Source organism: Spermophilus citellus, assembly GCF_964194105.1.
Source record: "Spermophilus citellus genome assembly, chromosome: 15".
In the NCBI taxonomy this organism is placed as follows: domain Eukaryota; kingdom Metazoa; phylum Chordata; class Mammalia; order Rodentia; family Sciuridae; genus Spermophilus; species Spermophilus citellus.
Window position 1 is genome coordinate 82,700,060 of NC_138195.1, and position 25,070 is coordinate 82,725,129.

Sequence of the window (25,070 nt, forward strand, 5' to 3'; positions counted from 1 at the left end):
TTTGATGTGGGATGCTTTTAGTTCCGGCGAGGGTGTGCAGGTGGAATACGGAGAGGTTCCTCCATCTAAAACATAGATTTGGTATTTGGGTTTTGGTAGTTTAGGACTGCAACTGAAAATTACCTTTGCGGCACGCAACTAACCCCCGGTAAGAAGTAGAAAGGATTCTAGGAGAAAAACGAACCCAGGGGCGCCTCAGCAAGCCCTTGGCCGCTGCGGGGAGTCGTGAACTACAACTCCCACAGGCCCTTGCGGCCCCGCGCGTTCGCACGGCTGGGGAAACAGGGCTGTCGAGCGCAATCTTGTTGCGTCATCAACATGCGCCTCCCGGTAACAGGTCTGGGCCGTCAAAGTATGGCAGCTGCAGAGGCGGCTGTGGTGTCGTCTTCGTCTTTAGAAACAGATCCAGCCCCTGAAACTGCAGAAAGTGTCGAAACAGCCGCAACAACGGCGGCAACAACGGCGGCGACCACGGCAGCAACGGCTGCAGCCATGGCGGTTGCAGCCGCAGCTAGAACCGGATGCGAAGCCAGGGTCGTCAAGGCCGCTTTGGCTACTAAGCTGCTGTCCCTTAGCGGCGTGTTCGCCGTGCAGAAGCCCAAAGGGCCCACTTCAGCCGAGCTGCTGAATCGGTTGAAGGAGAAGCTGCTAGCAGGTACTGCAGCCCGGGAGGGGACCAGGTTGGGCTTTTTGCAATACGCATTGTTGGAGAAAGAAGAGGAAGGGAAAGGGAGAACGACCACCAGATTAGCCCTGGACAGAAATCAGGCATTTCGGGCTTGGGCTTGCGTGAATTAATTAATTAATTAATATACCGGAGACCGAATTCAGGGCCACTTAACCTTTGAACTCGGGAGCCTTCTGCCTCAGCCTCCGGATTTACTGGGATTACAGGCGTGCGCCATCGCGCCGGCCTGCATAAATTTTTGATAACCCTGTTGTCATCATGATGGGGAGTGGGAAATTAAAACACACACACATATATACACACACACACACACGCATACACAATAATTTTTCTGCAATCTGATACCTCAGGAGGGTTTTGTTCTGTTCATGTGGTGAACCTCTTCAGAGGAAGCTCTGGCTCTGTACCCGCAAAGTTGCATTCTTCAAAATATATTAGAAAAGCAGAAATACTTAGGCAAGACTTACTACAGTGTTTTTCACATTTTAGTGGGCATAAGAATTATTGAGAGTCTTGAACAACAGCAGATTCCTAACCCTTGCCTTCCAGAACCTTGTGCTTCTGAGGGTCACATATGCTGGGAAAATATTAGAAGAGCCTGAAGGATCACAGAGTTCATCAGCCTGCTAGATCATTACAGATAGTAGTATCACAGAACTTTAATTTTTGCTTTTGTATTTTTTGGTACCAGATTGAACCTAGGGGACATTTAATCACTGAGCTACATTCCCAGCCCATTTCTAAAATTCATTTTGAGACAGGGTCTTGCTACATTGCTGGGACTGGCTTTGACCTTGTAATCCTCCTATCCCAGCCTCCTAAACCCCTGGGATCACAGGCATGTGCCACTGTGCCCAACAGAACTTTAGTTACATTGGACCCCACACTAAGCTAGATCTGTCTTGTTTTAAAGAGGCAAGAAGATGAAACATACTATCTCTTCCAGTAACTGAGCTCACAGTCTAATAACCTCTTCAGGCTCTAGTGGTAAAACTATTAAGGTTATTTGAGGCTTTCCAGGGTTTGGTCCTAGCCTGTCTTGCCATTAAACCAGAATGGGAACTTTCTTAATTGTTTAGTGTTCCCTGACAAACTACATTAAAAAAAAATGCAAAACCAAATTATTCTGATAGGGAATTAATTATAACTGGCACAATACAGATTTAAATGTTTGTTGGCTAACAGGTACACTTAACAGAGTTGAATTCCAGTGTTATACCTACTCATTGTTTTGTTGTACTTTTGTTGCCTATTACAAAGGGTCATATAGGGATGTTGAAGCAAGGAATTGCATCAAGGGTAAGCTTTTCTCCTTCATAGAGTTCCTGCCTTCATTTGCCCTGATTTGTTAGCAGAACTATGGCTTTATTGATCCTTAAGGTAATGGTTACCATTCTTTTGTTCCAACAAGTTTCTGACAGGATCAAAGCCATACTCTGGCCTTATGGTTAGTCCACCTCCAAGAACTGAATGTTCTTGTTGAAACTTAGTTAAAATTGATTGCTTCAATGCTATGGCTAGGTTGTTTTCTGGAAACCACTCATTCAGATATTGATATTCTCAGTGCCATCCATCTCTATAATGTTTGTGATTGAGCTATTTTTTATTTATGTTAACTAGACTGGGGCTTCCCAAGTACCATTCTGACTAGTTGACAGAATTACCTGGGAAGGTTCCTTATGATACTCACATTCTGATAATGGCCATGTTTGACAAGCACCAATTAAAACCGCAGTTAATGGTCATGGCCTCTAATAAACATCATTTGTCTTTTTTTTAATATTTTTTTTTTAGTTTTTGGTGGACACAACATCTTTATTTTATTTTTTTATGTGGTGCTGAGGATCGAACCCAGCGCCCCCCACGTGCCAGGCGAGCGCGTTAGTACTTGAGCCGCATCCTCAGCCCCATGTCTTTTTTTTAATATTGATTCCCACCACACTATAATCCCCACTGTTCTCTGTCTGAATCCTTCAAGGCCTGAAACATCAGAATTTTATAGCTAGAAAAAACCTTAACAAATGTTCACCCATGAGTATTTGTTTCAGTAAATTGAGCCAAATTTCAATGTGGTGGAAATATAGTATGTCTGTAAATTAGAAAGAGGTAAATTTAGCTACAGATGATACAGTAAGTTTATAGGGCATTCACACAAGAAGTATCAAGCTGAAAATACCCCCCAAAGATTTCAGTAAATTCATGGATGAAAGATCCATTATAGATTGCAGGTGAAAAGTGAGGCATTTGAAGGCTAGGCCAAATCTTAGGAATTTATGTTAAAGCAGACAGCCATGCCCTTCCAAGCATGGTTATGTCGTAATTAGAGAGTGACACTGGGGCTGTGTTCCTGATAATGTGGTTCTGACTCAGTAGGGTGGTAATTATGCAGTGAGGCTGAGCAACCCAGCACGTCATATTAGCTGTTTTACCTGGCTTCTCCATTTCTACTACTGCTTTGATTTCCCCTCATCTTTTCTCTCTTCCATTCTTTGCCTTTTGCTGTTTTCTGTCTCCTAGGTTTGAAAGGTTGAGGGGGTGGGATGTAGATCATTATAGCTGTCTTGTTCTCTCCTTTCTCATTTAATCAGTAGTCAGTATTCTCTCAATATATTGTTAAGTATCAACAGCAGCAGCATAACTTTTAAGTGCTTCATACTTTCCAAAGCATTGTCAGGTAACATTATTTAATTTTATCTTTATGACAAGCATGTGAGAGATAAATCAGGTTTTGTTTTTGTTTTTTTTTTTTAAATTAAGTGCTTTAGAGGTCAAGAGACAACTGAACCTGTTACCTGTTTCCCACATAACCTTTAGTTGAGATTTTTTTCTTTAAGGAACTGAGTTTTAATTAGAAGATGGGAAACAAACAAAAGTAGTTTGTGATCTCAGTGTCCTTGGCAGTATCCCTGAATGAGATGTACTCACAATGTTAGGTGGCTAGTCTACCAGTGAAGAACACCAGGTAACGGAAGAGAGTTAGAAATGCAAATTGAGGACTTTTAAAACTAGTTGTCTATATCAAAGTTAACTTCTTTTCATCATTCTCTGACAGATCACATTACCAGGAATTTACTAGATTTTTTATGGCTTGTCTTTGATATTTACCCATTTTTTTAAAGTATTGATTTTTTTTTCTTGAATTCTAGTTTCTAGACAACTAATTTTGGAACAATATTTTTTTCTGTAATTTAGGGAGGTGTGTACATTTAAAAACTATTCTTTGCTAGTAATGTTATAGTCTTAATATGTTAAGTTTGTATAATGTGTTATTTGTTTTGAATATCATCCTGTCTTCCCCCAAGTTTATAGAAACTCTACTTCACTCATCTTGGTAATTACTTTCGTTCATCTCAATTACTCTCATAGAAGCTGGAATGCCTTCTCCAGAGTGGACCAAGAGGAAAAAGCAGACTTTGAAAATTGGACACGGAGGGACTCTAGACAGCGCAGCTCGAGGCGTTTTGGGTAAGAAATGAGAAAGCTAAATGGAACTGCCTCTAATATCAAAAAGTAAGATTGGTTGAATGCAGACTAATTGGTTAAAGCCATGCCAGTATTAGCCTAATTTGGAATGTTTTACTTTACTGGATTAGAGTGCTATTTTCTAAAGAAACCCTGACAAAGTATAGAAAGTTATACTTTCATGTGTGGATTGAGGCTTTGAGAAAAGGTTTGTATCTGTTCAGAAAACAGTTACCACCACAGGCCTGGAATTGCTATCTTTAGAAAGTTCTGCTTATAAGGTTTGTCTTGGGCTGGCATCTGCAAACCTAAGTTTTAGGAGTGTTCCCACCCTTCCCTGTAGGATAAGGGCAGTTTGCTGTGCCAAGCTGTTTGCATGAAAATCTACTTTTCTTCCAAGAATCTAGAATTTTGTCCCAGCACATAAGCAGAGGATGCCTGGGTGACCATTCTTAAACCTCCAATAAAAACTTTGGGCACTGAGTTGCTGTTAAGCTTCTCTGAGAGAAACATTGCACATATATTACTGTTTTTTTCACTGTTGGAAAAAGGAGCAAGCTCAAGTGTCCCCCTCATAGGAGGGAGGAAATAAGGGAGCCTGCATATGGATTTCACCAGTGTCTTTGTCCCTTGTGATGCAATGGGATGCTATTACATGAATTGTTTGGAATGCTTGAATGAAGCGTTCTCTGGTCTCAGGCATTTAGAGTGCTTTTTGCCTGTGACCTCCTGCCTGAGTTATTCTGTGGTCATTTTAATGCTTAATGGTATATTCACATATTGCCTTATTCACTTATTAATTCAGGCAATAATTCTTGAGCACTGTGATTTTCCTCTTCTGTATGATGTTTTACCCCTGAGATTATAGACTCTTTCAAAGTCAGGAAATGTGTCTCAGTTTTCTTTTTTTGTTCCTTTAGAAATATTCCTCTTGGGAATGTGCACATAGTAGCTGTTCAAAGAGTATTGATTAGGGACTCATTTGAATGGAATCAAATTGCATTGAATCTTTGTTGTTATTATTGTACAAAGTTTTTGCCTCAGTGGGAGAAGTGTCAACACATCCTGTCATTTGAAGGATATTGTGTTCTTCAGAGTTTATTAAAGGAGGGCAGTTTTTGGTCTTAGTTCTAGAACTAATATGACTCTATTTAGAGACCAAGGATCAATAGAAATGAGTGCCACAGAAGTGTAGAAGTGACTTTATGAATGAGTTGGGTCTTTACCTGGGTTTAGAAGGTTAGATTTGAAAACTAAGGGGTTGGTACTGTAAAAATTGGAATGTTATTAAGTTGTTGGGGGTTTTGAAGTATGCAAAAATGGGTTTTGAGAAATAGTTATAAAATAGTATGAATTGGAAAAGGAAGGGACAGATTATGGAACAGTCATGTTTGCAGTGGGTTAGGCCTGTGGCGGTGGGAAGCAAGCATGGATCAGTAAGATTCAGGGGAATGAAAAGGTGAGGCCAGTCTGGTTTGAATTTTAACTCCATCAGTGTTAGTTGTGAGATGCTAGGCAAAGCTCTTAGTCTCTGTGCCTCAGTTTCCTCATCTATAAAACAGGGGGTAATTATAACTTTTTAGGGTCGTTTTAAGGATTAAATGAGACAATGAATGAAACCCAGAGTGGAATTTGATATATGATGAACTCGTTGAATGATATCTGCTACAAATAGTGATGACAGTTTTTTTAGTTTGTTAATCATCTCTGCAGTTTCTTCTGAGTTCTGAATTGTGTGGTTATACTGTGTACTTACACACATGTGTGTCCATTGATGATAAATAAACCAATTCTATCAAATTTTGCCTGCTATTAAGTGAAGAAATTATTAAAGCCTCTCAATCTCACCTGATGAAATGTGTGGTTATAAGTATGTGTTTGAAACTGAAGAGAAAGGTAGGCCATTGTACTTTAGAGTTGGTCTATGTTAAAATACTCTCTCTAGGCCCTCATTTTAGCCTGTAGTTTTCTTTGTGTTAGGTTGATTTGTTTTGTTTCTCTTTTCTGGATTGTATCCTGCCAGGCACTAATCATCTTTAAATGGTTCATTAGCTAGGATGATGGCTTTTGCTTTGTTTAGTAATGAACTCTGACAAGATCTCATCACACCACTTGAACATGGTTAATTGCCACATGTATTTTTCACTGGTGCCCATATAAAATTCCAGTGAGTCCTTTGAGATTGTTCTAAAACTTCATCATCTAATTGGCTAGGTTGAGGTTTCTGTAGTTTTTAATACTTTGAGAATGGAGAAAAAAGGGTCTCTCTCCCATTTTCTCTTCAGAGTTCCTTAGTTTTATGAGAAGTTCAACTGATCTGAGTAATAGGAACTTTCAAATTATGTTAACTGTATCTCTTCCCAACTTCACATTATATAGGTCAGAGACCAAATATGTAGGTATTCTAAAAACCTAATTTTCAAAATAGAGTGTCATAGTATTTCTTTCTTTGATTTGTAGTGGTTGGAATTGGAAGGGGAACAAAAATGTTGACCAGTATGTTGTCAGGATCCAAGGTAAGAATACTAGAATATTTTTCTTTTATCTTTAATGTTTTTCTTACTGAACTAGACTTTGAATATTTTCAATTAAAGAATAAACAAACTTTAAATTATATGAAAAGTTTCACTCTTATTAATCAAAATGTCACAAACATTCATGATTCAATTATAAGATTCTAAATTGAAAAACAAATTAGACTTAAAGAAAAACAAAAATATCTGCATATAATTAAAAAAAAATTATGCAGCTTTTTTTTTTAAAAATTAATCTTTAGATGAAAGCAAACTTATAGGTTATGATTTCTATTGGCAGATTTTTTTTAACCTTGGAATTTTTATAAAACTAGCATTTTATAAACCATGTACTTTTTAACAAATCATACTTTGTTCAGTGGTTATAAATGTTTATTAAAGAAAAGAATATGGCCTTGAGATGACAAATTATATTGTTCGTCTGTGAAAGTAGCTTTGGTCAGGCATGGTGATGCATGCCTGTAATCCCAGCCAATCAGGAGGCTGTGGCAAGAGGATTGAGAGCTCAAAGCCAGCTTCAGCAACTTGGTGAGACTCTAAGCAACTTAGTGAGGCTCTGTCTCTAAATAAAATATGGAAAGGGCTGGGTATGTGGCTCAGTAGTTAAGCGCCCCAGGTTTAATCCCCAGTACCCACCCACCCACCCCCCAAAAGAAAGAAGGTAGCCTTGACAAGATCCAGAAGCACTTTTTTAGATACTTGGTAGGAGAGAGAAGAGAGTTTACTCAGACAAGAGAGGCTAGAAACTTGTGGACTGCATTGGGCATTGAGTGTGGCAGAAGGAACATTGAAACAAATCAGATGTCAAAGTAGTTGACCTCCCTAGGAAAGATTATTAGTGTCTCTTCCAGTTCTCAAAGGAAAGCTTATATGTGTATTTTAATTAGCAGTCAGGCCCTGGTTATGATAGCTGGGGCTGGGGGTCCAGTGAAAATGTCAGTGGAAGAAAGTTACTATGCCAGAAGGTAGAGAAGGATTTCGCCAAGTTCTTAGACTAAATGTTTTAAAACCCTTGCTCTAAGTGTAATATAAATAGTTGGCAAATTGATTTTTATCTTATTGTTTCTTAAAAAATAAATGTGGTCAAAGACTGAGTAAATTTCCAGTTCATTGCAGACTGATGGATGACTTTTGTAAAGTGTAATTAAAACCTTATAGCAATGTCAAATTGCTAAATAAGTTTCTAAACATCCTTATTTTCTGAATCTATCTTATTAACGGGTACTGGCTCGTGGACCACATTTAAGAGTGGTGGTGATCTGTTTAAGCTTTTCTTAAAATTAAATCCCTGGAAAAATCAATGGGCTTAAAAATATGCCTTCAAGTTGAAGGGTTCTTAATGCCTTAGATGAGTGAAAAATTTTAATGTGGCTTGCTCTATAATCTTGAAAATAATGGTGTTGAAAAATCACAATACAGAAATTGTGTTAGAATGGAAGCATTTGACTGTTTTCCACTAACTTTATACATTGTGCTTACCTATTAATGCACAGAGTTGAGAGTCTATTTCTGATACAGGTTTTTGCCAGTTGCTTAATATTTGTTTCTTATCTTCAAAATATAAATAATGGTTATTTAATAGGGGAATATGATTTTTATTTTCTTTTTTCACATTACTTGTATTTTCTAAAATCCTTACAAGTCACTTTTATGTGTGTGTGTGTATGTGTGTGTAATCATATATATATTATATATATATATATATAATTTATTTATTTACATTAAAGACTTTGGGTTTTTATCCCTAAGACAAAATCTGTTGGGTTCATTGAAATATTTTATTCACCCCTTCCCCCCAAACCACAAATATATATAAAAAAAATATGTTATTGAAAGATTTTACTTATAAATTCCAGGCATATTTTCAGAAATGTGATGACTGAAAATATAAGTACATCATTGACTCTCATTTGAGTTTTACTTACAAATCATTTTGCTGCCCATCTAGGAAAGCTGAATGTCATGTGATGACATCAGGGATCCTTACAAGACTATAACTTATATAGAATATCCCAGTTGTATCTCGTTACAGAAACCTAGTTCTTAGGTGTTTCACATTTCAAAAATAGGCATCATTATTGTCAGATCAGACGGGGCAGGCAGTGGCCAAAGGAGGCAGATTTAAAAGGGCCGCTGAACAGGCTTTATTGATCAGACCCACAGAGGGGACAGGGGAAGGGTCTGAGGAGAAACCGCGTGGAAGCTCCACGGACTGGACTTTTATGGGGCTTACAGCAGGAAGGGAAGGGCTTGGGACAGGAAAAGGTGTTCTTAGAGTCCCTTGCCCCCTTGGAGTTGGTCAGGGGAGTTGGCTGAACTCCAGGATTGGCCAGGGGGGTCCTGCTGATTGACAGGCGTTAGTCAGGAGATCTGGCTGATTGACAGGCATTTCCGCTGGCATCTGATTGATGTTCTTTTCCGGCGTGGGCTGCTTTGTTCTAAGTTGCCACCAAGTCGCCGCCACCGACCTAACAATTATCTTGATAGCCGTTTCTCATTTTAATTTTGTTATGTATTTGTTGCAAGAACTAAATAATTGAAATTTTACCTTTAAGTATGTTGAAAATTACATTTTTGTCAGAAATAGTAAAACTATTAATGAATATTTTTCTGAATATTGTTTTTAGTACTAGAGAGAATCTTAGAGATCATCTCATCCAATGACTTTAGAATTTTTTGGGGGCTGGGGACGTGGCTCAAGCGGTAGCACGCTTGCCTGGCATGCGTGCGGCCCAGGTTCAATCCTTAGCACCACATACAAACAAAGATGTTGTGTCCACCGAAAACTGAAAAATAAATATTGAAATTAAAAAAAAAATTTTTTTTGACCTAGATTCATAGCAAAAAAAATTATTTTACATCATGACCCTATGTACACATACAAGTATAAAAAGCAAAAATCTCATTGAACAACTTTAACCCTAGGTATGATGTACTTTTGATATATATATATATATATATTTTTTTTTCCTTTAAAAAAAACACTGGTGGCTGTAGCCTCCTGTGTTCAATCTAATGCTTACTCCTTCTCCACTTCTTATTTTTACAGGTGTTTATTTCACAGTGTTACTAGAAAAATTGCACTTGTAGTATGTGCAGGGTAGAGTTACTTTGGGAGTTACTCTAGGAGTAGAAATATTTTCTCTAGGATGATAGATACTCAGTATTTTTGATACAGACATGACTTACCTTTCCCTCACCAATAAGTTCTAATTGGAGACCTTGCTAATTACACCTAGGCTAATAATTTTTCTGCAGAATTAAGAAGCATCCTTAGAATTCTTTTTAACATAGTGACACTTCCTAGAACCACAATCAATTAATATGGAGTGATGGATTTTTCAATAAAATCTGCAGGTCACCAGATTATTTTGCTTCCATCTCTAAAGAACAGTGACTATTAGGGTTTAAAAGTTAAGAAAAGAGCCCTTTCCCCGTGTTCCTCATTATCTTGTCCTCCTGTCTTATAGTAACCCGTGTTCTAACAATGGTCATGTTTCTTGAGTGTTTTATATATTTTTTTCCCACTACATTTTTGGGGGTTACATGTATAATTTTGTAAAAAGCATCTAAATTTTCTTTTTAGTGCCTTCTTTGCACTATAACAATAATGTTATTACTGTTTCTGAGAATTTTACTTCAGGATTCACCAAATCCTTTCTCTCTTGAATTCCAGGCCTGTTAGATTTTTCTAGTTACATGTCAGACACCTAAAATAATTTTTCACAAGCAAGTTCTGCTGTATTTCTTGAATATAGCTAATTTTACTTTTTTATTTCTATCAGTGATTTCTGGTGCTGTTGACAAAATATGATACGCATCAGAAGGAGAAAGCATGCCATTTCTTCAAGGGAGAGTTTCTGGACCTAATCTCAGAAAGAAATTTCTTACAATCAGGGTATCAAATGACAGATAGATTATTGGCCTCAAAAATAGTTTATAACGGATGTAGAAGTAGATCTACATAAAATATAATTCAGGCAAAGCAACTCTGAGAAATGAGGCCAATATGTTCTTCTGACCTCACCTGGTCTAAGTAGAGTATGTAGATTAAAGGAAGGTGTTAGTCCCTCTACTGTTATTCCTAAATTATACCTTCTGTAAGCTGGTTATTTGCAGAAGCTGGATAACAGATGGTATGCTTTGGAGTAACCATCTTTGATGAGGTTTTGGATTGCTCTTTTTATTAGTTTTCTGTATTGATTGTTGAAGTTGGCTACTTTTATAGATGTTTTAGGAACTAGATCAACAGATGGAAGAGTTGATGTCCTGTTATGGAAACTTGAATCTAATTAGTGTTGTAAAGGCATGAAGTTATCCCCCATCTATGTGGCAGTAAAATATAGTAGAACCTGTAGGCAAAGCCAGTGTTTCCTCAGAAAGCAGCTTTACATCACCCCCAAGAGCTGAACAAGTGTTATCATTGGAGTGCACAAAGTTTCCCACCCAATATATGGTCAAAGGACAGAGGCTTTCCCTAAGAACACACTAGCATTTTTTAGGTTACCCAGTCATGAGAACTCAGAAATGTGACTTAAATAATGTTTTACAAAACTTGGGCAGACCTTTAAGATACCAGTGCCTTCTCCAGAGTGTAGTCTAATTTCTACCCTTTCTATATCCTTTATGAATATTCCGATATTTTATTTATATTGAAAATTTTGAAGGATTTACACTTAGGAACTGTAAACAGCAATTCCTTCTTAAGACACTCAAAGCCACATGTTTTTGGTTTGGTAGGATTATAAAAAGTATCCTTCCTCATTCTAAAAATGTCCATCTTTTTGTTTTATTTGTGAAACTTTGAATCACAAACTTTTGAAAATGATTGTGTACACTTTCTGAACTACAGAATATTTCCTCCTGAAAGGTGTGGGTGGTGATTTGCTCTTAGGTGTCTAGCTAACACCTGCTGTGGGGCTCAAGGAACTCGAGGACAAGGAGAATAGAGTAGTGTAAGCAAAACCACCGAGTCCCAAAGAGCACACAATTAAATGGAATATTCTATAGGACCTCTGTTTTATTGTAGTGGAATTATGATGTAATGAATAGTTTGAGAAGGCAAGAATCAGTATATAAAATGTACATGGCAGAGAGTTGACACACATGGATGATGATGTGTCAAGCACTGTGTTATGAGTGCTCTGTAAAATAAACCGCTGGCCACAGCCCCTAACTGTTGTCACCATTGGGCTCCTTCCCCTGCAGTTTTTTCTTCCCCTGCAGTTGTTTTTGTTGTCTTATGTCTTAAACTGTAACCTCCTAGAGGCCTAGAGCACTATAACATCTCTAGTCTGTGTTTGTGTTTGTCACAGGCACCTAGGAGAATACTTTATATGTTCATACTCCTTAAGAGCTGTGATGGGATTTTATAGGTTTGATGTAAGCCTCATTTTTTTGATGTACTAATTTGTATTAAGCACCTCCTCTTAGCCATGTTTTGGGAGTAGGGTGGTTTAATTGTGTGGCTTTGAAAGATGAATAAGGGTTGATCCATAGAGAAGAGAGGGGTTCTAGGCCGTGGAAGTAGTTTGTGCCAAGGCACAGAATACCCAGAATCTGGAGGCCAGAATGGGCATTGGATACTGGCAAGCATGTTAAGGTCCCTAGCTCAAACCTATTACATAGCAGAGTGGTGGGTACAGTTGCAGTACAGTGTACAAGATTACATTGTGTTTTTTTCATGTAGCTAGATACCCCCCCCCCCCCCCCCGCAGTGGGCACTTAACACTGAGACATCCCAAGCCCTTTTTATTTTTTATTTTGAGACAAGATCTCACCAAATTGGGGCTGGGGATGTGGCTCAAGCGGTAGCGCGCTCGCCTGGCATGCGTGCGGCCCGGGTTCGATCCTCAGCACCACATACCAACAAAGATGTTGTGTCCGCCGAGAACTAAAAAAATAAATATTAAAAATTCTCTCTCTCTCTCTCTCTCTCTCTCTCTCTCTCTCTCCTCTCTCACTTTCTCTTTAAAAAAAAAAAAATCTCACCAAATTACCCAGGCTGGCCTCAAACTTGTGATCCTCCTGCTGCAGCGTCTTTAGTGCTAGGACTGTGCTGAGCCAACTAGATAGGTGTTTAAGGGAAAAATCAGGATACTTTGTTACTTTACTGTTTCTTATGAGAACTCACTGTAACCAGATCAGTTACTGTAACCATTGTTACTATGAATCATTCTATACCTTTCTCCCCTTCTCTCCCATTTCCACCTCCCAGTCATAATAATAGTGGAAATAGTATTGTTATCTGTTGCTTACCAGGGCTGGTCCTATTGTTCTAAAGTCTTCTTATGAAGTACTCACTGATATTTCCCCCATTTAAGATAAACAACTGATGCTGGAGCCCTTAAGACTACCTTGACCACTTGCCTTCACTGCCTGCAGGGGAGGCAGAGTTCAGACCCAGCCAGGGTGGGCCTGAGCCTGTGCTCTCACCCTTCACCCTGTGGTTGCTCACTCAAGGTGGAGTGTTCCAAATATAGAAGCAAGAACTGGGCATCAGGTGATGAGACTGAGTGTTTACTTACAGGAAACTAATTTTTGTTAATCCCAAAGAAATCTTTTTAAAAATTTTAAAATTAAAAATTGGAACAATTCCCTTCTTCATTTTTTAGATATTCAAGCTATGTAATATGAAGGTGATGTTATCAAGGATCTTAGGCTGCTGTATATAATATCTGTGTATTTATGGGATTTTAAATTTTTATTTTTTCATTATTGTCTTGGGTCCCTTCATTAGCAAAATAGATTTGCCATTCATAAACCTACATTTCAGCAAAATACTTTTGAGTTTTCTCTTTTAAAAACATATATAATAGCCAGCCATGGTGGCACAAGCCTATAATCCCAGTGGTTTGGAGGCTGAGGCAGGAGAATCGTGAGTTAAAAGCTAGCCTCAGCAATGGTGAGGCGCTTAGCAACTCAGTGAGACCCTGTCTCTAAATAAAATACAAAATAGGGCTGGGGATGTGGCTCAGTGTTTGAGTGCCCCTGAATTCAATCCCAATAGCAAAAAAAAAAAAAAAAAAAAAAAAAAAAATATATATATATATATATATATATATATATATATATATATATTTTATTTTCAGTCAGAAATAATAGTTCTTGCACTGTTCTCACTGCTTTATGGGTTGCTTCAAATAAGTAGTAACAAGAATGTGTACTACAGGGGTGCCCTAAGATGAGAAGAAGACAATGCTTAGTTGACTAAGACAGATCTTATTCTTTTGCGGATATTGATCAGTTCTTGGAAGTGACCTTTCCTTTCAGAGAGCTTTAGTGTCAGTTCCTTTTATTGAGAAAACACATGTAATAGGTAAGTGCACTACCCCTGCTATTCTAGTTTTTCTTATTTTCTACATAATTAGCTTTTGTTTAAATGCATGATTTAGTTACTAAACCTGATATTAGTATTTTATATAAGAAGTAATGAGTTGGCTTATTTAAAATGAATTTTAATTATATGTGTGGTAAAATTATTATTGATTCTTGTGATGGCCATGTTGTGTTTAATTGTACTATTCTCTCTACTCATGGGCAAACAGCTGCCCCTGGTATCTGTGGAGGATTGGTTTCAGGACTTCCACAGATAACAAAATTCATGAATACTCAAGTACCTTGTATAAAATGGCATAGTGTTTGCATATAACTTAAATATATCCTCTCATACTTTAAATTATATCTAGATTACTTATAATACCTATTACAATGTAAATGATATGTAAATATTTTGTTAAACTGCATTGTGTAGAGAATAATGACAATCTGTGGTTGGTTGAATTTGCAGATGCAGAACTCATAGATACAGAGGGCCAAATATATTTGAAATGTTTTTTAAAAAACAAACTGCCAGTATAAAAATGGTTTTAGAAATTTGTTTGCAATACTAGTATGTTTATAAGCCATAGTAACATTAAAATGGGTTTTTCTTTCTCATGTTGACCAGTATGGAAAGTTTGTGAATGTTCCTCAGTTTACACAAATGCTTCCCACTATCAGAAACAAAGAAACCAAAAAAACAATTTCAGTGTGTTGTTTTGCCTTCATTCTCTATCTGGTTGGTATTATTAATAAAATTCTGAATAAACTTCAAGGCATGCAGGATAGTTTTTCACAACCTCATGCCCCACTTTTCTGTTTTTCTTCCTCTAGAGGTACATTGCCATTGGAGAGCTGGGGAAAGCCACTGACACACTCGATTCTACAGGGAAAGTGACAGAAGAGAAACCCTATGGTATGAAGCTCATCTGTATAAAAGTGTCCTCCTTTTTCACATTTAGAGAATGTTTCTGTGAACACAGAATTTAAAACTAAGTGTCTTACTTGATATTTCCAGAGGTTTTATTTTATTTATTGATTTTTGTGGTACTGGGGATTGAATCCAGGGCCTCAGATGTGCTAGGAAGTGCTCTGCCACTGAGTGACATCCCCAGCCCTGTTTTTTTTTTTTTTTTTTTTTTTGAGGCAGGGTCACACAAGGTTGCCAAGGCTAGCCTCACACTTGTGATCCTCCTGCCTAAGCTTCCCCCAAGTAGGTGGAATTACAGGCATGTGCTACCATACCTGGCTTCTGGTGATTTTAGTTCTCAGTACATTTCTTAAAGTTAAAAAGATTGGAACTTTTGTTTTTAATCACATTTTTACTTGTTTGGTAAGAATTTATGAACAAAGACTTTGTATTCTTTCTTTTTTCCTATAATGAATTTGTGTAATGTTCAGAATTATTCTTTCAAAAAACTCCCTTGCCAAAAACATTTATAGATAGGATTTAGAGTATTTTTCCTTAGTAAATGAGAAACAAAGCAGAGATACTGTCTTGCTAGATTTTAACTTGTGTCTTTTCTTTTTAAATTTTTAAGAAATAATTATTTCTTAGCTATTAATATAAATGTGCTGGATTTAGGCCTTTAAAACTTATTATCTTATACTTTGGGAGTAAAAAGAATGACAAAGGGAAAGCTTATTCTCTGAAGTGAAGCTGGAACTAACTCACTGGGGCTCACCTTAATTTTTCTGCCATTTCCTCTTTCACTACTTTAAGAAAGGATAGATAAATGAATTGGTCTCCTAGCAACTCTCACCGTGCTGAGCTATTTATAATGCAGCAGTTGTGGATTTGTCAGTCAGTTCACCTGAATTATTGTGTCACCAGCTGTGAATTATTTGTAGGCATTCTGGGTTTTCCCCCCATATTGAACATTGTTTCTCCTTAATCCAGCTGTAGGCAGTCTGGCCTCTGGCTTCCCTAAGTTTTTGTGTTGATTGTCCCTATTATGTATTACAAGTTGTCCTAGTAGCAAGACCAACCTTTTTCTTGTCCATAATATCTTCACTTATCCTGTTAATTAATTAATTATTTTTTGGCTTCCAATTTCCTTTTATTTAAAACTTATTTGTTCTAATCAATTATACATGACAGCAGAATGCTCTTCGTTATACACAAATGGAGCACAGTTTTTCACTTCTCTGGTTGTACACCCAATTTCCTTTATTTATTTATTTATTAAGTACACAACAGTGGAATACATTGCAATCCTTATTACACATATAGAGCACAATTTTTCGTATCTCTGTATATAAAGTATGTTCATACTAACTTTTGCCATTATACATGTACTCTTTTTTATTTTTTTTGCACTACAATTTTTTTTAAGAGAGAGAGAAAATTTTTTAATATTTATTTTTCAGTTTTCGGTGGACACAACATTTTTATTTTATTTTTATGTGGTGCTGAGGATCGAACCCAGTGCCCCGCGCATGCCAGGCAAGCGTGTTACCACTTGAGCCACATCCCCAGCCCTACAATTTTTAATACACATATATACCACAATTTTTTATATCTCTGTATATAAGGAATGTTGGTCCCAAATTCAAATCTTCATACATGTATTTTGTATAATTTATATAGAGCTTCGTATCTTGCTCAATTAATCAAAAGAATAAGGTAAAGAAAAACAATTCATTTATTTCTAAATCTTTTTAAAATTACGTGTTGAATGATCCTTGAAATTATTATTAGTATTAGCAAATAATAAATAGATTTAACTGAAATTCAACTCTAACTTTCAACTAGAAGACTTAAGATTAAAGAGGCTAGGGCAATAAGAGGACAGAAAGATTTTCAGAGTATATTAACATACACTGATAGCATGTATATAATTAAGTTTCCCAGTGTCTCTCTTTTTTCCAAGTCTAAATAAGGAGAGTGATTGATATTCACACTAATGTCCTGGGATCATAGAACTAAGAATGGGAGGCAGCTCAGTGAAGCAGAGAGCTGTAGACTATGCAAATCTGAGTTTGATTTCTAGCTCTGACCCTTTTCTAGCTGTGTAACTTTGAAAATTTCTTAGTCTCTCTCTGTTTCATTTTCCTCATGTCCAAAGTGATGATAGTGAGACCAGCCTCATAGTCCTATGAGGACTGATTGGAAGAGAATGGATATGGGGGTCTCATAAACAAATCACGAGGCTCTTGTAGTAGTTCTGGGAAAGATGGTAGTAATTTGGTCTAGGGTGATGGCATTGAGAGATATGGAAATTTTCAAATTAGAAAAGTAGTCAGTAAGTAAAATTGGTGGGACTTGCTGATTGTTGATTGGATGGGGATAGTAAGAAAGTTGTCAACCACGACCTAGGGTTTGGGGGTTTTAAAACTGGTTACATGATGCTGCCACTCAATGAATAGGGAACATTAGTAGACGAGACTGACAAAAATACTTAAAAATCTACCCTTTCTTCCTAGCCTTTAGCATCTAGGAATTGAAAGAACTCTGCCCTTCATTGCATAATTTGTAACTTTATTTACTTGCCCTAAAGAAAGCTCAGTTTGCTAAAATAGTCTCATTATAATGTTGTAATAAATCAGAGAGAACCAAGAATGGTGGGTCATGCCTGTAATCCCAGCAACTCAGGAGGCAGAGGCAGGAGGATCACAAGTTCAAAGCCAGCAACTTAGCAGGACCCCAAGCAACGAAAAGTTTTTTGAAAGGTGGGATGGTATGCTGGGTGGCTCAGTGGTAAAGCACCCTGGGTTTAATCTCCAGTACCAAATAAATAAATAAATAAATAAAATCATAGAGAACTTAAGGAACTTAATAGCTAATGGAAAATTCTGAAATCTGTTCTTGACCCTCTGAAAACAAATTCTGAAACCTATGAGCAGTATTTTATATGCCTTCATTACTATTCTGAACTAAAATTGAGAACTACTCTAACTTACCTATACGTTTTTTCAAAACAGTATAATACAGTAAATGAAATATAAAGAAAAAATAAAAGTAGCTTTTAATAAAATAGATATAGTGATATGTATTATGTGTATATTTATGTATTACTATACTAATAGTCTTCATGAAGATGTCCACACTAAAATATTGTGAATCGAGGGCTGGGGTTGTGGCTCAGTGGTAGAACGCTTGCCTACCATGCGTGAGGCACTGGGTTCTATCCTCAGCTCCACATAAAAATAAATAAAATAAAGGTATTATGTCCATTTACAACTAAAAAAGTATTTTAAAAAATATTGTGAATGACACAAGTACAAATGCAGACTCACATAGGTTTATCATAGTAATGACTCAGGACTGGAAAAAAGTTCTTTTGTGCTTAAGTGTAAAATGGAGTTAAGTTCTAGCCTTAGGTAATTATAAATGGGTTTCACCTACACAAATATCTGGCAGACATCCAGAAGTCAGGCAGTACCCAGGACAGTTCTTTATTATGTTCTATGATCTGAGCATAGTAGGACATCTAGCATTCCTGGCCTCTACCTATTAAAGGCCACTGGAGCTGCCACCCTACCAGTAATTGTAATCACCAAAAATGCATTTCTTAATTGACCTGTTCACACCAACTGGCATTTGAATGAAGTAGCTAAGGCAGTCTGCAATCAATGACAGATGAATGTTCTTACATCATTTTGTCCTAAATACACAAGCACTGTTTTTAGCTTTTGTGTCAGATAGCTGAAAGTTAGCTTAGAGGAATAAATAAATGAGTCTCTGGCTTAGTAGACTTCAAGACCATATGAACCAGGCCCTTCCTGTTGTTCTCTATCATAGCACCCTCTGATATTCCTAAATAGCATTTTTTTATTGCTCACAAATATATCTTTTATGTTAATCCCTTGAGCTATGGGGCCAAAAACCCCTGTCTCTTTTGCTCCTCACTATATTCTTGGTATATTATGTGGCATGTAGAAAAAAACACATAGTATGTGAGTTAATAAGGCAAGCCACAGACGCATCCTCTATGAAGATGTCAGTAGATAAGTCCTAGGTAAAGCCAAATATCTTCCTACCTTCTGCTGCCTTTTCTCCTACATCCGGGTATTAATTCTGCTGTGTCCTTGAGGACACATGGCTTCATTGTGCTCACTGGTTCTCCACTGAGCTCAGGACACTAGGGCTCTGGCCCTGAGGCTAGATGTGGGCCCTGCTACTAGGAAGCTCTATCTGCTCCTCTATTAGGGATTATCTTTTCTATCCCTCTATGACTTATTTTGAGGTAAGAAATGTGAAAGTGAAGTGGTATTTCAAGCTAATCACAATGGTCTATACAGAAATTCTGGCCTAGGAAGTTACCAAAGTCTTTGCAAATGGTCTCAACTAATGTGTCTAATGGGAGCAGCTTCTCAGGTTGCCTATGCTTCTAGGGTTATGGTATAGGAAGCTGAAGAGTTGAGTTTGGTCTCAGATTGGATTAGTGTGTAGCTGGGTATCAATCTTCTCAATGGTGCCATTTGTTTACACTTAAAATTTTTTTATTATAAAGTATTACACAAGTAAAGAAAAATGAACAGTGGATAAGTTTATAGCTTAATGAATTATCGCAAAGCTAAACATTCATGCAGCTACCAAGAAATAGAAGACTCCAGGGCTAGAGGTATAGCTCCGTGTTAGAGTTCTTGCTTAGCATATGCAAGATCTGGACTTTGATCCTCATCACCAAAAAAAAAAAAAAAGAATGAGGCAAATAAAAAAGAAAAAGAGTCCTAGAACATCTTCTTATCTTCTTGTACCTCGTGGGAGTCATACCCCCTCCTTTTCCAAAGATAATTGCTATTCAAACTTCCAACATTATGGTGATAGTTCTTAAACAGTATGTATCCTTTTGTGGCCAGATTCTTCCACTTATATTTGTGAGATTTATACATAGTGTTACTTGTGTCAGTATTTTGGACTTTGTTATTGCTGTGCAGTATCCCACTGTGTGAATATACTAGTACACACACACACACACACACACACGTATGTATATATGTATACATTACAATACTATTCCTTCTTTGTAGTGTGTATGTGTTTGTGTGTGTGGTAGCCGGGGCCTTGTGCACTATAGGCAAGCACTCTACCATAGACCTACACCCAGTCCTCTTCTGTTGATAGGTATTTGGGGTTGTTCCCAGTTTGGGACATTATAAATAAAAAACTATTTATATTTTGTCCTGTGCATACCTAAGTTTAATTGCTGGGTCATAGAATAAGTGTACATTCAACACTATTGGAAATTGTGAAATAGTTTGCCAAAGTGGTTGTGTAACTTTGTAGTTCCACCAGCTATTTATGAGTTCCACTTGTTTGAAACATCTTGGTATTAGAAATACATTCTATTAACAGTGCTTTTACTTTGGGCCACACTGGTGAGTATGTTGTGGTGTTTTTTTGTGATTTTAATTTGATTACTAGAGACGTTCAGCATTTTATTTGGATTTTTTGGCTTATTAGCCATCTTTCATGGACTGTTCAGGTCTCTTCCTTCCTTTTTTTCTTTCCTCTCTCTATTGAGTTGCCTTTTCTTATTGCTTTGTATGAGTTCTTTATATACTTTGGATGTCTACTTAGATATTTTCTCTTATTCTGCATCTTGCATTTTCCTTCTCTCAGTTGTATTTTTCAAAAAGAAGAAGTTCTTGTCTTTATTTGGTTCAGTTTACAAGTCTTTTCTCTATGGTTAGTCTTTTTAGCATTCTGTTTAAGAACATTTTTCTTACCTCAAAACCATGAAGATATTTCCCTGTGTTCTAGAAGTTTCTATTGTTTTGCCTTTCACATTACATCCATCATTCTTTCATGTTGCATCCACAATTGTAATCCATCATTTTTTCCTACTTGTATATCCAGTTGGCCCTGCACTTTCCCCACTGCTCTGCATGGCCTCCTTTGCCACAGATCAAGCACTATTCAGGCTTGGGTTTGTTTGGAATCTGTTTTGTTACACAGATCAGTTTTTCCATCCTTGTGTTAACACCAAACTATCTTAATTGCTATAGTTTTAGACTCTAAGTCTTGACATCTAGAAGGATAGATGTACTTCTTACAGATTTTTTTTTCTATAGGTTTGTTTTGTAGCTTTCTTATTAAAGTAAGGCAGTTACCTTCTGTTCCTAGTTCCTAATTTGCTGAGTTTGGGTTTGTTTTTAAATCATGGGTAGATACTGAATTTTATCAAATATTTTTCTGAATCTATTAAGTTTTTCTCCTTATTGAAATATTAAGCTAGACTTATATTTCTAGAATAGATTTGATAGCATTTTCTGGTAGACATCTGTTCTGGAATTTTCTTTGTTAAGGAAGAGTTTAAATTATAGATTTTTAACTAGCTGTCAGACTACTATTTTTAAATTTCTTTTATCATCATAAATAATTTTTCCCCTAGGAATTTGTCTTGTCTAAAATTTCAAACATAATTGTCTTAAAGTTATTTATAATGTTCTCTTTTGATCTCTTTTTATTTTGAAGTAATATCAAACTTAGATTAAAATTGTAAGAATAGAGCAGATAACTTTTTCTAAATCACCCCAGAGATGCATAGCCATACGTCCCTTGGTTATCTCTGCATTTTGAGTTGGTTTTTGTGTATGCTCTCAGGTATGAGTCTGAGTTTATTTTTTTACAAATGGATGTTAGAAATTTTTTAGCACTCATTTTTCGAAGAGTGCCCTTTCTCTACTAACCTTTGAACTTCTGTCAAAAACAAGTTGTCCATATATGTATGCTTTTATTTTTAGATTCTTTATTTTATTCTCTTGATCTATTTGCCACATCTGTTTGTGATGGTGGGACTTGTCTAGTAACAGTTACCGTGTTATAGGCGAATATTTTTAACTCCATCATACTGCTTTTAGTTCCCAGTTCATTTAAGCATCAACTATTATGTTGTAAATTCACTGAAAAAGCCAGTAAGTTTTAAGCAAATTATGATTTATTACATGATCTCATATATATTAATTTTATGAGAATGACTTTAAAAGTTATTTCAAGGGGCTGGGGATGTGGCTTAAGCAGTAGCACACTTGCCTGGCATGGGTGCGGCCTGGGTTCGATCCTCAGCACCACATACCAACAAAGATGTTGTGTCCGACGAAAACTAAAAAATAAATAAATAAATATTAAAAATTCTCTCTCTCTCTCAAAAAAAAGTTATTTCAAATGAATGCTGTCACATTGATGGCTTTTTAATTTACTGAACAAAGAATAATTATTCAAGTCCTATGACACTTTGGTCATATCAGTCTTCTTTTACTAAATATACATCTTTTGGCTAGTTATTGGATCTTGTTGCTGTAGAAGTTTTTATTTTGCATTTCTTTTTAAATCCTCTCGAAGTAGAGATGTTATTCTTATAGGAACAGTTGTTATAGGACTAATATCATGTTTTAGATGTAGCCAGCATGCTTTATTCTCTAGCCATGTATCGCAAGGTTAGCTTTTATTATAACTCGCTAGGTAAGCTTTATGTCTGACAATTCAAACATCAGATGAATGATTGGCCTCAGTGACTTTTAAATGTCCTTCAACCTTGAGATTCTATTATTTTTTAGCAAATTAAATTTCAGCAAGAATGTCTTGAGCACCATCTTAATAATGAATGTTATCTAAGAAGAGAAACTGTCTTTGCCTTTGAAAGGCTCAGAATTTTATTGGTGAGATAATACCTTAAAATATTGTTAAAAATTGTGCGTGATTAATTATAGAATGAACAGCACACACCATAAATGCCTGAAATGTGAGCACAGAGGAGGAGACAATGTGGTAGAAGTAGAATGAGAAAGAGCACATCTTGTCATCTTGCGTGGGGGAAATCAGTGAAAGAGAGCCACTGAAGCGGGACAAAGGAGTACACATTTGCAGGAATGTCAGTGAAGAGCTCAGCTAGCAGAAGCAGACAGCAGTTTGATCTTGTTTTTAAAATGAGGGGCTACGTTATGAACTACTGCAGTTTTATCAGCAATGGCATTCCTTTGGGTGGGCACCTACACAGTTGTTCCATTAGCTGTCAAGTTTGAAAATTGTAGATTTGCATAACTAAGTTTTGCCACCAGTAATTATGTCTTAATATTGCAGCAGAGTAAAATTTTTTTGTGGACAATTCGTCACCCATATTATGAGACACATCTGTTGGAGAAACAGTATGAACAGGACTTACATCTGAGATCTGTGATTTTGGAGTTGCTAGAGGTTGGAGCTATCCTCAGACTGGCAACCCTCCTGCCTCAGCTTCCCAAGTTGTTGGTATTATAGGCATGTACTACCAGGCCCAGCTTTGGGGAAGTACTTTTGAGTTCTGTTGCTTTTCATCATCTGTTTGAGTCTAGTAGATTCTAGTCTTCTGTTTGTGTTTAGTTTTTAAGGTTCAAGGTCATACAGAGGTTAAAACTGTCCTCCTGGGTTGTTGTTACAGTCTGAACACAGTATTCCATGTATCATTTGATTTTTAACATGGTGTTAGAACTATAATTAAAAGTGCACTAGTTTCCAGATGTGCTGCTGCATGCCTGTTAATCCCAGTGGTTCAGGAGGCTGAGGTAGAAGGATTACAAGTTCAAAGCCAGCCTCACCAATTTAGTGAGGCCCTAAGCAGCTTAGCAAGACTCATGTCTCAAAATGAAAAATAAAAAGGGGTGGGGATGTGACTCAGTGGGTAGGCCCCTCTGGGTTCAATCCCTGATACAAAAAAAAAAAAAAAAAAATTCACACTAATTAATTTTTGTTTAATATTGTTCAATTAAAATCAAATAGACATATACCAGAAAAAAAGTTTAAATAAATTTCCTGCAAAATTGTAAAGCACCATAGTTTCTTTCCATTAACTATGACTTAAACAAGTTATAGAATATTTCTAAAATTTAGTTTATTACTGAATATGAAATATGTATAATGAACCATCTGTAAGTATGAAAATTCCAGATATTCAATTTATATATCATAGTTTTCAGTTTTTAACCTTATGTAACTAAACTCTTCTCAGGTAAAACTTAAAATGTGGATAATATTTTATAATCTTCTGTCTCACATTAAGTTTTTACAATATTTGATGTCTAGAAACTTAGAAAATAATTGATGATAGACATTACTTTTCTGCCTGCTTTCTGATCACCCCATTATTGATCACCACAGGACCGTTACTATAGCTAATGTGCATTTTTCTCATGTCTCCTACAGGCCACAGTCAGAACCAGCAAAGTGCATACATGATGATTGGGCCATTTTTATTGAAGAAAAAAAAATTGAAGCAATGGAAATTTAATCTTAACAAAGAACAATATGAGATTTTCTATCCATTTTATCTCATTAACACATATTTTATTCTTCTCAACCAGGTAGAATTTGGTCTATAAGAAATACATTTTAATATGCTTAGTTGGAAAAAATTTTTAAAAGAATTCAGAGCTGTTGGTGCTATAAAAATAGTGCATGTATTTCTGTGATTGTTTTAGTGTCACTTTTTTTGTTGTTGTTCATTTTTGGCAGATAAAATAACACAAGAAGATATTGAAGGCATACTACAGAAATTTACTGGGACAATAATGCAAGTACCCCCTCTGTGAGTTCAATTATTGATTTGATTAAATGTTTAAATTACTTTCCACTGCTTAACATCACTCTAAACTAGAATGGGATTCCTTTTGTTATATGGCAAGGCAGATTTTAAATCTGCCATAGGGAATGATCGTGTAAAGGTGAGCCAGATTTAGACTCACGTGAAGCTCTGTCTAGGAGGTAGTGTGGCGTGGTCTCCTGTCCTTGGGTGTTCCACAGTCTAGCATCTGGGCTGTTTGTGTTTTTATCAGCTTTTCCAATTCTGTCTACAGATATCAAGGCAGTTCTGCTGCTCAGAGATGTCATTTTCCCAGAAATTACCATGAAGGACCGTGCTGAGAGCATCAGAGTTGTGCTAATATGTCCTAATATGCACTGCCTCTCAGAAGTTAGGCCCATTCCTTTGGGGCCTAGAATTTTTCTCTATGACAAATGGAACAGATGAGAGTTATATTAAAAATATAAATATTTTGCTTTACCACTCGGTTCATTCAGGTTGCTATAACAAAATATAAACTATAGCTTAGAAACAGCAGAAATTATTTCTCACAATTTTGGATGC

The 25,070-nt window shown here is 36.6% G+C and overlaps 1 protein-coding gene across 1 annotated transcript in view; it reads left to right on the forward strand.

Annotated features, from left to right (window-relative positions):
* The first annotated feature begins 334 nt into the window (after positions 1-334).
* The window catches only part of TRUB1 (TruB pseudouridine synthase family member 1), a 30,082-nt gene continuing 5,346 nt past the window's right edge, over positions 335-25,070 (forward strand). Inside the window, exons 1-5 of the mRNA XM_081267550.1 lie at positions 335-655; positions 4,055-4,153; positions 6,611-6,666; positions 14,839-14,920; positions 24,440-24,512. Coding sequence (XP_081123676.1) covers positions 355-655; positions 4,055-4,153; positions 6,611-6,666; positions 14,839-14,920; positions 24,440-24,512 — 611 coding nt within the window. The 5' untranslated portion in view covers positions 335-354. The remainder of the gene's footprint in view (positions 656-4,054; positions 4,154-6,610; positions 6,667-14,838; positions 14,921-24,439; positions 24,513-25,070) is intronic.